The sequence below is a fragment of the Mustela putorius genome, unplaced genomic scaffold (genome assembly GCF_011764305.1).
Source record: "Mustela putorius furo isolate JIRA1106 unplaced genomic scaffold, ASM1176430v1.1 tig00000695_pilon_pilon_pilon, whole genome shotgun sequence".
Classification (NCBI taxonomy): Eukaryota; Metazoa; Chordata; class Mammalia; order Carnivora; family Mustelidae; genus Mustela; species Mustela putorius.
The window spans coordinates 11184037-11197749 of NW_025421447.1; the positions used below are offsets into that span (position 1 = coordinate 11184037).

General features: G+C 47.0%; 1 protein-coding gene across 4 annotated transcripts in view; it reads left to right on the forward strand.

The window, feature by feature from the left end:
* The window catches only part of ARHGAP44 (Rho GTPase activating protein 44), a 165815-nt gene that overhangs the window by 87058 nt on the left and 65044 nt on the right, over positions 1 to 13713 (forward strand). For all 4 annotated transcript variants that reach the window (XM_045083405.1, XM_045083406.1, XM_045083408.1 and 1 more), the window contains exons 2-3: positions 1304 to 1343; positions 1741 to 1845. In XM_045083405.1, the coding sequence (XP_044939340.1) occupies positions 1304 to 1343; positions 1741 to 1845 (145 nt within the window). The remainder of the gene's footprint in view (positions 1 to 1303; positions 1344 to 1740; positions 1846 to 13713) is intronic.

A 13713-nucleotide genomic window follows, 5' to 3' on the forward strand; every position in this document is an offset into this window, starting at 1 on the left:
ATTTGGTGATATGGGTGGGGTAGGACAACAGGGTTGTGTTTTGTTTTTTTTCCTGTAGCGTTTGGCTTGAGTGAGCAATTATTATCTATAGACATTTTCTATCTTGCCAGGTTGCTTCTTTCCTGATCCTTTGGCTACAGAGACCTGGCTTGTGTTGGTCTTGTTTTGGCTATCCTCACTGGTGTTTTGGTTCACAACTTCCAAAGCGCCACGTGTGGAATATGTGAGGCAGAAATCCCCACCACGCCACTCCATGCCATTCATCGGATCTGGTGGCTTCTAGCCAGTCTGCCTTGTGCCCACCTTTCAGATATTTCTTGTTAGTTTTATACATAAGGTCCCAGGGTTTTGTGTTTACTTAGTGAGGGGGAGAAGTGCAGTGTGCTCACTCCATCCTCCCAGAAGCCAACGTCCTCACTTTCTTCCTTCAGTGTATCATTTGTTCTTCAATATTTCATGCAGATGTTACCGTCTTAGATAATCCAGGTCATTGAAGTTCTCCAGGCTCTCCATATGTTGTTTCTTCTTTCTCTGGACCTTTAGTGTTGACAGTTTGTTTTCATGGGAATTTGCAGATTATATGTGAGAGTGTGAGAAGGAGAGAGAGACTCCCAGAAACACAAGAGAACACACCTGTGCGAGGGAAATCATTGACTGAACCTTACCTGTGAGATTCTCCAGACGAGAAATTGAGACTGCTTTGCTCCAAAGAAGATTCTCATTCACCCCAGATGGGATGTCAGTAGGGTTGCTAATAGGTTGGGGCCACTTCAACCTGTGCCGAAATTCTTTCTCAGAATGTGTTCATCTCCGGGTCAAGCCCCCCACTTTCTGGTGGGGGCACCTAACCCTCAGTTGTCACATCTCCATGGTGACATTAGCATTCGTCACCAGAACTCAGTGTTTTCTTCTTCTTTGCTGTTTATTGATCCCTGCTCAGATTTCTGTTACTTTTACTTGCTTGTCTGGGGGAGGCTATGGGGTACAGGTTGGGGAACATGCCTAATTCTGTTACTTAAAAAAAGAATGGAAAGAAAGAAACGTGTTTGCTGTCTTTCATCCTGGTTCCAGTCTGTAGCAGAAGAGTGTGCAAGGGCTCTTGTTTGCTGGAGGATTTACGGTTGGTTCCCAGTCAATCCCGGGATTGTTCATATTTTCTCTTATGAGAAATCTCTGTTGTGCATGTCTGTTTCTCTTGTCTCGCCATGAACAGAGAGTGTGGAGGATAAGAAAGAGACTATGTTCCTAATTTTTTTTTTTATTTTTTATTTTTTACTGACATGTTTCTCAATTTTCTCTTTAGGGCAGAAAAGACTGAAGTTCTGAGCGAAGACCTTCTTCAGGTAAGGTATCACCGGCCCCTCAAACACGGACACCGAATATGTCTTCCCATTATGATTTGAGCCATTCCCACAGCCATTTCAACTGCTCAGACTGCTCTTGGTGCAGTCTCTGTAGACAAACTTTTCTCCTTTATGGTCTTTAAATACCGGTTTACATAAGAGTTTTGGGGGACATGACAGTCATTTGATTGCAGGGCTCACTGAGAGCCCCTAAGTCTGCCATTGCCTGGCTCCTTCCAGTTCTCCAGCATTGGGTGTTGTCTCCCCAGCAATGCTTGTCTCTGCAGAACATGGGCTGGACTCCCCTCCCACGATTGTCCAGATTGATGGCCCCACTTCTGACCTTAGCCTCGCATGGTGACATGCCCTCCCCCCGTCACCACTGCTCTCTCTGCAGGTGGAGAAGCGCCTGGAGCTGGTGAAGCAAGTTTCCCACAGCACTCACAAGAAGCTCACTGCATGTCTCCAGGGCCAGCAAGGGGCCGAGGCCGACAAGCGTTCAGTAAGTGCCTTCCTACCCCTGCCCCGCCGGTAGCCTCACCCCTGCAAGATAGGGGACCCACTCTGGGGGCCTCGTTTGGTGTGGCTGTGTCATCTCTCCAGCCATTTCTCTGTCTGCGAGTTGGCAGGTGTTTCTGTGGTGTGGCAGCCCCTTCCCATCTCTTCCCACCCACCCTTTAACCTGCCTGAAGCATCCCCCACCATGAGCAGGCAGGACACGGTCCCCCTCTCTTTGTATTCCCTGCACTGGGCCAACAAGGCCACGCTTGGGAGTCCACCATTAGGGAAGCTTAAACCTACGTCTTGTCATCGATTCTGTGTGCCTCCATGGTCCTGTAAGATCTCATGGGAAAAGTGACACTGTGGTTTTGGAGGTGACAGGGGACTTGTGAAGGATTTTCCCTATAAGGAAACAGTTACAGAGAGCCTGCCAAGGGAAGGTATCCTAGCGTCTTTGTGTATAACCCACATTCGTCCCACGGGCGTTGTGTATTGTGATTCTCTGCCAGAAACAGTCATCACCGCTGACTCGCTTTCCCTCCTGACCTCCTGTCCCACCCCCAACTCCACCAAAGCTTAAAATGTGTTCTTAGATGTTCCTCTTGGCTTTATGACAAGGATCTGCAATCTGGGATGTTTTAATCATCCCTGAGTTTAGAGTCGAGATGTTTGGCGTCTGATTGTCTCTGACCAGGAGTTATTGTTGACTTCTGCCTCCCAGTGGTCTCTCTGAATGTGCCTCCCACCCCCCAGCTCCGGTGGTCCCCTTTCTAGGGATGGTCATGTGATGTGTCCCGATGCTTCACCCCAGTCCCATGCTGCAGTGTAAGACCCATCTCTGCCTGCCTTATCCATCATTCTGTCTTCTTCTTCCCAGCCCAGGTGTCGTTTTTGTTTTTGGGGGGTTGTTTTTTTTTTTTTGAGTATCCATTTTAACTTTTTTTTTAAATTATGTTAGTCACCATACAGTACATCATTAGTTTTTGATGTAGTGTTCTATGATTCATTGTTTGCATAGAACATCCAGTGCTCCATGTAATCCATGCCCCCCACAATACCCATCACTGGGCCAACCCCTCTTCCCACTCCCCTCCCCCTCTGAAACCCTCAGTTTGTTTCCTGGACTCCATAGTCCCTCGTGGTTTGTCTCCCCCTCTGACTTTCCCCCCCTTTGTTTTTCCCTTCTTTCTCCTAATGCCTTCCACGCTATTCCTTATGCTCCACCTATTAGTGAAACCCTATGATAATTGTCTTTCTCTGCTTGACTTATTTCACTCAGCATAATCCCCTCCAGTTCCAACCATGTCAAAGCAAATGGTGGGCATACATCCTTTCTGATGGCTGCGTAATATTCCATTGTATATATGAACCACATCTTCTTTATCCATTCGTCTGTTGAAGGAGCTGAGAATCCCTTTGACAGATGAATGGTGTTTTCTTTCTTAATATTCCCAGCAGGAATCTCTTACGTATGGTAGAAGTGAAACATCCTGGTGACTAAGGGTTTAGAAAATGTCTATGGAGGTAATTCTGCATGTATCAGGAATTTTAGCAAGGGGAACCTGAGTGGTCTAAAAGGAGAATCTGCAAAATTGCTTTGGACATGAGACCCATTCACTAAACAAACATCTAAGGTAGGACTCCAGGTGATAGATGTTTTGGGTGAGGGCCTGCCACCAGGCCTGGCCATGACCCACTTCCTTTCATTTGTTCTAAGAAGTACTGTTTCTGTTTTTAAAATAACTGATCTATAATACAGAATAGTTTAGAATCAGGAGGAGCAACTGAATGTTCTTGAAGAGGGTTGAAACTGTCCTTTTGTGTTAGTAGGTTGATTAGTACTAGAATTATATTTTCTGGGATAAGGTGAAATTGCCTAGATGTGCCGGGTTTGATTTGAATTGAGGGTCTTGCCAACTGAATCAGTTAGGAGGCATTTGGCTCCCTACATGTTCTAAAAGATAGGATAGTAATAGAAAATTTAAGATCTGGTGAGGCCAGTAGGTCAGGGGATCATTGGCATTGAAAATGCAAGTTTGATGGCGGTGTGGGTGTACCCCCGTAAGGGGAACCCCAGAGTCACTCAGGACAGAGGAAGGAAAATGTGAGCAAGAGACATGATTGTGCTTCCACCTGGGAGGAGTGGATGACGCGGGAGAAACAGGCTTAGGATTGGCTTGTTTGAATAGCTTTAGCAGGCTCTTGTCCCTAGTTGTCTGGCACCTGACCCTAAGGGGGTTAGGGCAGCTGGACGGTGGCCTGGAGAATGAGAGCCCCATTAAAGAGGTAGTTGAGGTGTAGGCTGTGGATTGGTTGATTTTCATTTGACAGGCACACTCATGGGTGAATTGGTTTTTTTTTTTTTTACTATCTCTAAGCATTAGCTGACCCTCACAGAGGTGGTCCCTCCAGGGTCACCAAGACACCAGATGTCAAAACCTCAGAACACAACAAATAGAAGATATAGCTAACACTAATTAATTGTTAATTAATTAACTAATTAACTAATTAATTCAGCAAAAAGGCCCTTACTGTATCACTTCATTATGTGACTGAAGTCACGGTCCTGAGGTGTATACATCGGCTCTGGGTCAGCAGTTCTGTAATATTCTGGCTCCTCTCAGTGGCAACGTGGCTGCTGCAGCTCCAGACATCACGTCTTCATGTAACCGCTTCAAAGGCAGAAAGCTTGAGGGTGGGTGGTAAGAGGATGAACTATCTCTGCATGCTTTTTTGTTTGTTTGTTTGTTTGTTTGTTTTCATCAGGGAGGAAAAAAGTCTTTCCCAGAATTTCTTTTATGTTCGCCTGCCAGGGAGGCTGAGGAAATGGATATGTGTCATAGAGAAATGGATTTGCCTTGGCTGGCCATGAGGCACCTTCTGGGACGCATGTGAACAGGTGTCTGTTGGCAGGGAGGCACGCAGTGGCTGTACTTGGGCCCTGAGGATTGTAGCCACATTAATCCAGGGGTCACCATGTGAGCTGGACACCCGTGGGGTTGAGGAAGTCTGTGCTGGAAGGGTGCTCACATAGGTATAGGTCAGTGATCCCCCCCCCCCCCCCCCCCAGCCCTGCACAGACGTCTCGTGTTTGATTGGGTCAATGATTTCTTGAGCTGACCAGTCTTTTAGTGTCCTCATAGGACTGAATATAGGATCCAGCTGAAAAGAAACTCAGCTGTTTAAAATATTGAACAGCCACAGACTGGCAGGAGAAAAATGTCCGAAGCCACAACTCAAATACATTCTTCCAGGTTTTTTTCTAAAGTAACACATCAAGGGATTTAATAGGAGACATGACACTTATTAATTGCCTCGGGTACTGACATATGTACTCAGTTCTTTGAAATTATTAGGTAAGGAGATGTGTCAAGATCTAAGGAATAGGTGAAAAGAATCAGAGATTGAAAGTGAGAAACTTGCAAAAAAAAATGAAGGGAGAAAGTGGGAGTGAGGGAAGTAACGACCGAACACTAAATGGGGAGGTTGGGTGTGAAGAGAGGGTCGAGAGGTAAATACAGAGAAGAAACTGATGGAGGCCAGCAGGAGGGTGGTGGGGGAGGGATGACATGGGTGGCAAGGGAGTGTGACTGGGATGAAAGGCGCAGCATCGGGAATATAGTCAATGTATGGTAATGGTGCCGTATGGTGACAGATGGTAACTATGCTCTGGGGAGCGTAGTGTGCGTGTGTATACAGTTGCTCACTCACGGTGTTGTACCCCTGAAACTAGGGTGACATTGCTTGTCATCTCTACTAAAGTAAAAGAAAGAGAGTGAGAGAGTGAGAGAGTCGAGATGGTTGTTCTTCGAGGGAATGAGGGAATGAAGCAAGCACGTAGAGTTCTAGCATCTCAGAATGGGAAGGGACTTTAAGAGTGTGCTGGTAGGAGGCGCCTGGGTGGCTCAGTTGTTAAACATCTGCCTTCTGCTCAGGTCATGATCCTGGAGTCCAGGAATCGAGCCCCACGTCGGCATGGAGTCTGCTTCTCCCTCTGTTCCTCAGCTGTTTCAGGGCGAGGAAGAACAGCTCGCTAGGAATTAAATAGCGAAGATGTCTATGAGGAAGTGGCAGCAGAGGTAATGGCAGCCAAAGGGGTACAGCAGCTTCTAGGACCGGGGGCAACAGGTGCAGGATTTCCCGAGATGGGAAGGAGTCCAGGGCATCTTTGAGAGACACGAAGGTGGCCAGTGACTAGAGTATGGACAGCGATAAGGAGAGAGGCTAGAGATGGGACGGTGGGGACGCCATCACACCTTGGAGGCCATGGGAAGGATTAATACTTTAGATAGGGTATGAGGGAGATAGATATCTATCTAATAGATAGATAAGGACTTTAAGTAAGGACTAGGACCCCAGAGCAATGGGAGTCAGTGTTTCAGTCAAAAGGGGCATGGTCTGATTTATAAGCAATTCTGTGATAAAGGGATATGTGGGGGCAGAGGCTGTGGTGTAGGTAAGGGCCAGACAAATATGGGAACCACCTAGGCGAGAAGCGTTGGGGTCAGGGAAGATGGAGAGAAACCGGCAGATGCGCTAGATCCACAATGTAGACCATGTGGGACTTGAGTCGATGCCCAGGTGTCAGGAATGGAAAGGGTTCAAGGTCTCCAGCTTGAGTGACTCTTGACTCCGTAGGATTTGATGAGATCATCTAAGGAGACAAGTGGCCCTTGCATCAGGATCCTCAGAACCTGCAGCATTGTACACCCCGAGAGGAGTTGGATCTAGCAAAGAAGGCAGAGCAGTCAGTAGTACAGAAAATCTACCCCCTATTCACTTCCGACCCCCAGACGTCACCTTGTGTTTTTCTCTCTCCACACCCAGATTTTCAGAAGGTCCCACCGGCTCCTTCTCCAGACAATTCCCATTGCCTCCCGTACTTGCCACCCTCATCCCTGCACGCATTCTCTCCAGCCAACTCTGGCAGGTCCTCTGCTCCTCCTTAACCCTGTCCCCTTCATCATCCAGTCTCTACATGGAGATCAGATGGGGCACCATCCTGCTGAAATCCCACCAAAGGATTCCTATTGCAGAATCAAATTTCAGCTCCTTACCGTGGTCCTTGGACCCTCATGATGAACCTTTGCCTGCATCTCTGAGCTCGGCTCTTGCTCCCACCCAGGCATCATTGTCCCCACATGGATGTGCCCACAACTTCTTTCTTTTCTGATTCTCAGGATGGCCCCCCTTCCCCCCTGATGTTTGTCCCTTTCCTCCCCCAATCACATAACCCCATTTTATTTTCTTCAGAGTGCGTATTATTATCTAAAATCCTTATGGTCATTCCCCATCACCAATGAGTTCCACGGAGCAGAGATCTTGTCTCTCCATCACGGCTGTATTTTTAAGGCCTAGAACAGGGCCTGCCACAGGGTAGGCAAGGCTAAAAATACATTTGTGTCATGAATGGATGGCCCATGGGTATTTTAGGCACAGAACCTGCCGATGTGTCAGCATGCCACTTTGAATCTTTCCTGTTCTCTACAGAAGCAATTTAGCATGATGATTCTGCATTTAAGCTCTGGAAGCTTGAATGCCTAAGATTGAAGCCTGGCTCCCCTCCTTCCTGATTATACCTGACCTTGGGCAAGTCTGTTAGCTCTGGAGGCCCTGGTTTCCTCATTTGGGAAACGGTAATAACAGTAATGAATTTCTACCCAGTAAGGTTGTTTGAGGGTTCAGCCTAGCATGCTTAGCACAATGCTTAACGTTAGTAAACATTAAAGAAGTAGAATCTGGTGCATTATCATGGCCCCACTGTTTGGCTGAAATGACCCTCAGGAACTCCTGACCCTGAGCGGCACAGGGCTGTGCCTTTGGGGAAGTGAACCCCAGGAGAGCTACTTGCCTGGGCTTGGAATTCGAGGAAAGTGGATAGGAGTTTTCAGAATGAAAGGGTACAGGGTGTGTGTGTATGTATGTGTTGGGGAGACAGAGTAAATATTAGGATTGGACTTTTTGTCTCTGAGTCCTCCTACAAACTGCTTGCGCCCAAGATATCTTAGAGAGAACAGTCATCTCAGAAAAGTCAGACTGATGACTTTCAAACTCTGGAACATTCTGTCTTCCCTAACCTTAATTCTTCAGGTTGTATCAGTGGTCTAGAATCAGGAGAAAGATTATTTTTTTTTTTTAAATCTTTTTTTTTTATTTATTTGACAGAGAGAAATCACAAGTAGATGGAGAGGCAGGCAGAGAGAGAGAGGGGGAAGCAGGCTCCCCGCTGAGCAGAGAGCCCGATGCGGGACTCGATCCCAGGACCCTGAGATCATGACCTGAGCCGAAGGCAGCGGCTTAACCCACTGAGCCACCCAGGCGCCCCTAGGAGAAAGATTATTTTAATACCTTCTCTTTGACCTGAAAAATTGCTGGCCAGGACAAAGCTTGCTAAGTAACCTCTTGTATCGCCCTGAGCATTGGGTGGCTCTCAGCCTAGATCCTTGTTCGTAGAAGGAGACCAATTTCAGCTGCTTTTGCAGATCATTGGGTAGTTTAATCCTTCCTGATATCCTTTACATAAAGAGACTTGGTGTCCTTATCCATAAAGGGGGGGGGGGGAGAAAGCAGATAATACCTCAGTTATAGGCAGGCATGAGGTTCAGTAATGTGCTTGCCATCTACTGAACCCTCAGTTTTTCCTTCATCTCAGAGAATCTCTTTAGAAATAGAACTAATTTGTAGTCTTTCGTGGATTACAGTTCATTTACTTCTCTTCTGCCATCTATTGACTGTCACTCTCCCCTTTCTGACATGAAGGTACTGCCTTGATTCATTTCTTCCTTCCCCTTTTTCCTTGGTGACTTCCTTCTCACTCCTCGATTTCAAAAGCAGCTGTACAAATAAAAACAAATCATTTATTTCCACCAAGGTTTTTGCCCAGTTAACCCCCTTCACTCATGCCCTTGGAATACCAGCACACAAATTCACCCTCAACCTCCCTCCTACAGAGGATTCATTCTCCTGAGAGCCACCTGTGTCACAAGCCCAGGCCCAGGATTGGGACAGTTACACCATAAGTGGAGGACTTGTTCAAATAAATTTTCGCATCTTCATTCTGTGATCTATGCAGCCATTACAAAAAAAAAAAAAAGAAGAAGAAGAAGAAGAAATGGAACAGCTCTGTGTGTCATGATGGGAAATGACCCAAGAGGTATCTGTATACAATAAGGAAAGCAAGGAAAGCAAGGTGCAAGGTGGTGGATATGATATGCTAACATTTGCGGGGGCGGGGCGGTATCCGCTAAAAACAGACACATACATACGTATAATTGGATCCACTTGGAGTGCTTATGGAAGGATATACAAAAGACTGGTCACTGTCATGGTCTCCGGTGAGGGGCACTAGGTGGTCTCCAAGAGTCATGGATGGGAGGGACATTTGCTGCTGTAAATATTCTAGTGACTTTTGAGTTTTGTGCCGTACACATGTGTTTCCTGGTTAAACATTAAACTGTTAAGAGTGTTGGCTCAGAAACTGGCTTTTGTACACAGAGGGCAAGGAGAGACCAAAGGAACCAAAGGAAGAGACAGACCACTCCAGGTTTGGTAGGTGGCAGGTTTAAGAAGCAGGGGAGCTTAGGGGCACCTAGATGGCTCAGTTGGTTGAGCAACTGCCTTTGGCTCGGGTCATGATCCCAGAGTCCTGGGATCGAGTCCTGCATTGGGCTCCCAGTTCCATGGGGAGTCTGCTTCTCCCTCTGACCCTCTCCCCTCTGTTGCTCTCTCTCACTCACTCTCTCTCTCAAACAAATAAATAAAATCTTTAAAAAAAAAGAAAAAAGAAAAGAAAAAGAAACATTATATATGAGGTTTGTTTTGGGTGGTCACAAGGCTAGTAGATCCCCACACCCACCTGCCAAGTCTTAAAGTTTATAAAGAGACTTTACCTGGATTCGGTCACGTGTATATCCAGATGGTCTCAGCAGCACCTTACTTTCCCGGGACTGTGTCCTCAGGGCAGCTTGTAGCTTGGCCAAGACAGGGGAGGAGGGGGCGAGGAACCTCTGCTTGCCTGGGTCCAGCTCACCAGTCAGACACTGCTCCCAGGCTCTCAGTGACCTCCTCCAGCAGGTGGCTAGCTAGCGAGACAGGACAAGGAACAAGAGGGAGAAAGGTTATTCTCCAAGTTAAAAGACTATCAGAACAGGAATACCTCTCACTTTATGATACTGTGTCACTGAATGCTACCCTCTTTGCCACCTGAAAGCCTCTCAGAGTCATTACTGAGGGTGTTAAGTGAGGACAAGAGTGGAAGATAATAATGATGAGTGGAAAATAATAGAGCCCTGCACTTCAAGCTGCTTTTTCCAGTGGGGGTGGTGCAGAACAGAGCACAGACCCTTGGCTGTCCCCACCATCCTTTTCCAACCCTGGCTGGCCTCGTGGTCCTCAGCAGCTGTTTTTGTCCTCTTGGTCTTGACCCTCATGCCTTTAGCCACCCAGGGCACAGTTTCCTGCTTGACCCACTGACATGCCTGATGGAGCTGATCTTTGTTGTATTTAGAAAAACTCTAGTCATCCACCAGTAGCTACATTTCCCCCAAAGGTCCCCTTTAGTCGGTTCTAGTCGGTGTTTCTTACTGTTTCCTTGTCAAATTTTAAAGAAGGATTCTGGATAGCTGAGGTCCTGCCCCAAAGGCAGGAGTCATGGGACTCAAGATGCTGGACACAAACCAAAATGGTCTTTTTGTGTGAGCTGACCCGTACTGGGATAGTTCTCCCCAACATTCGAGGCACAGCATCTTCTCTGGCCTTGTTACTGAGATATTTGAGGAATTTACATATGGATGACTGTTTCTCCTTAAACCAGGTTTCTCAACCTCAGCACTCTTGATATTTTAGGCGGGGCAATCCTCAATTTGGGGAAACTGTCCTGCGTGTAGTAAAATGTTTACCAGCATCCCTGGCCTCTCTCCATCAGATGCCAGTGGTGTTTCCCGTCCTGCAATAAGTGAAAATATCTCCATACATTGCCAGAGTTCCCAAGAGGGCAGGAACACTCCGGATGAAGAACTAACACCAAGAACTCACAAGCATACATATTTATACCTGCCTAACTCTGTTCATTTTTAAACACTTTAGACACATTTTTAAAAATGCGCTGTTAATAAGGTTTTTTAAAAAGGCAATGTGGGAGTACCCCTTCTCATACTGTTTACTGCACCTTTAATTAAGACTCCAGAAATGTGTACATGATGCCTTTGTAGCACAACTAGAAAGTGATGTTTAGATTTGGATGTATTAGTACTGAGTTGTACTGTCTCGTTTTTACCAAGAAGAATGTCCCATTTTATTTGAATTGACGAGTGATGAATTTATCCCTAGAGTGAAAGGTATCTGACTTCACTGGAGGGGACACGTGTAAGCTCAGGGAGGGGATGTAATTCAGACCCACTGAAGGACCTTGTCCACACATGCATCATGGGCTCTGTCTACCTGAATTTACCTCAAGTACCATATGAATTTCCAGATCACTCTTGGGGGCTGCCCTACCTACCCCTGTCTTCCCTAGAGGTACCTCAGAGCCTGCAAATCTCCCAGAGGGGTTCAAAGCAGATTCCCAAGTTCAAGTGGATGGAGCCCCAAAACCTTGATTCCCGCTTGATCGCGCTGACAGACCATTCAGTCATGTCTGTCTCGGGACTGAGTTATTTTCATCTGAATGTGCTCTTAAGCCCTCCACTGGTCACCAGATGCCCTGAGATTGAGACCCCAGTGCCTGCCTCTGGTGAACAAGGCAGGCTTTCCCCCATCTGGCCTCTGCATTATGCTCTGCCCTCTCCCTGTCACTCGCTGTGCTCCAGCTGCATTGGCTTTGTTGGGCACCTCAAACCGGCCATATTGGTTCTACCTCAGGGCCTTTGCACTTGCAGTATCCACTCCCTGGACCATTCTTCCTCGAATCTTTTTGAGATATGGCTGACTCTCTCCCACTTGGGCTGCATCTTAAATGCCACCCCCTCTGAGAGGTCTTCCCACACTAGGACTCTAGGCTACTACCGCAGCCCACTCCCCACTGTCCTGATTTCTGCTGAAATGACCCCGTTACCATTTGCATGTTTATCATTTGTTTCCCTGCACGTAGAATGTAAGTTCTATGAGGATAGTGGAAGATCATTGTGTGGGAACACAGGAGGCTCTGGGCTGCTTGTAGTCCAAGTGCTTTCCATTGTGGTTCCACTGTAGCACTGTGGTTTCGACTCACTGAGGAGAGGGGTTGTCAGTGCTTAGCACAGAGGGAGTGGGCCATGCTGCACACTGTGGATTTGCCTCTTTGGATGTTTCCTATAAATGGAATCATATGACCGGTCCCCTATGTCTGGCTTATTTCGCTCAGCATGATGCTCTCAGGGTTCATCCATGTCCCACTGTGTGTCAACCCTTCATTCCTTTTATGACCAAATAATACTCCGCCATATGGATATACCCCTCGTAATTGATCCCTTCATCAGTCGATGGACACTGGAGCCCTTTGCACCCTTGGGCGGCTGTGAGTAGTGCTGACATTCTCGGGCATGCACATGTTTTTCTTTGATGATCTCTTTTCAGTTATTTTGGGTGGTATTGAGTCGTCTAACTGGGCCTTATGGTAATTTGGTTTAATTTATTGAAATACTGCCGGGCTTCAACACGGAGCCGCCCCATTTTATGTTTCCACCAACATGGCACGAAGCTTCCCATTTCTCCATGGGCTCACCATGCTTCCCGGCTCACCGATATTTCTTTTCTTTCTTTCTTTTTGTTTTTTTAAGATTTTATTTATTTATTGAGAGACAGAATGAGAGAGGGAGACTGGGAGCATGTGGGGAGGTCAGAGGGAGAAGCAGACTCCCCACTGAGCAGGGAGCCCAGTGTGGGACTCGATCCTGGGACTCTGGGATCATGACCTGAGCCGAAGGCAGACGCTTAACCGACTGAGCCACCCAGGCGCCCCACTGATACTTATTTTCTGATCTTTATTGTTATTCCACTTGCCATCCTAGTGGATGTGACTGGTCGCTCCCAGTGGCTTTGATTTGGGTTTTCTTCATGACTCATGATGTTTAGTGTCTTTTCATGTGCTTGTCAGCCATTTTCTATCTTCCTTACAGCGTGCCTTTATTTTATGCTTATTTTCTTTGCATTGTAACTGTACGTGAACACTTCTCTCCCTTTCTTGACCATAAGCTGCCTCATTTATTTATTTTTTTAAAGATTTGATTTACTGATTTGAGAGAGCAAGGGAGAAAGCACAAATGGTAGGAGCAGCAGAGGGAGAGGGAAGCAGGCTCTCCTCTGAGCAGGGAGCCTGACGCGGGACTTGATCCCAGGAACCCAGGATCATGACCTGAGCCGAAGGCAGAGGCTTTAACCCACTGAGCCCCTCAGTGCCCCCCCCCCCACTTTAAGTGAGTTCCACACCCAGTGTGCAGGCCAACACAGGGCTTGAACTCATGACCCTGAGATCAAGACCTGAGCTGAGATGAAGTGTCAGACGCTTCTACCAACTGAGCCACCCAGGCACCCCTATCCTACTTTATTTTAAAATGCAGCCTGTAGGGGCACCAGGGTGGCTCAGTTTATTAAGCCTCTGCCTTCCACTCAGGTCATGATCCTGGAGTCCTGGGATGGAGCCCCACATCAGGCTCCCTGCTCAGCAGGGAGTGGGCTTCTCCCTCTCCATCTGCCCCTGCTTGTATTCCCTCTCTCACTGTCTCTTTCTCTCTCTCTATCAAATAAATAAATAAATAAATAAATAAAATGCAGCCCATAATCCTTAGGTTGAATTTCCAAATTGGCACATTTAATTCGGTTTTGATTTTCTGAATTTTCACCTCTGAGTCTAATCTGTCCTTGTATGCCCCGAATGTTCAGGTTTTCAACTTAC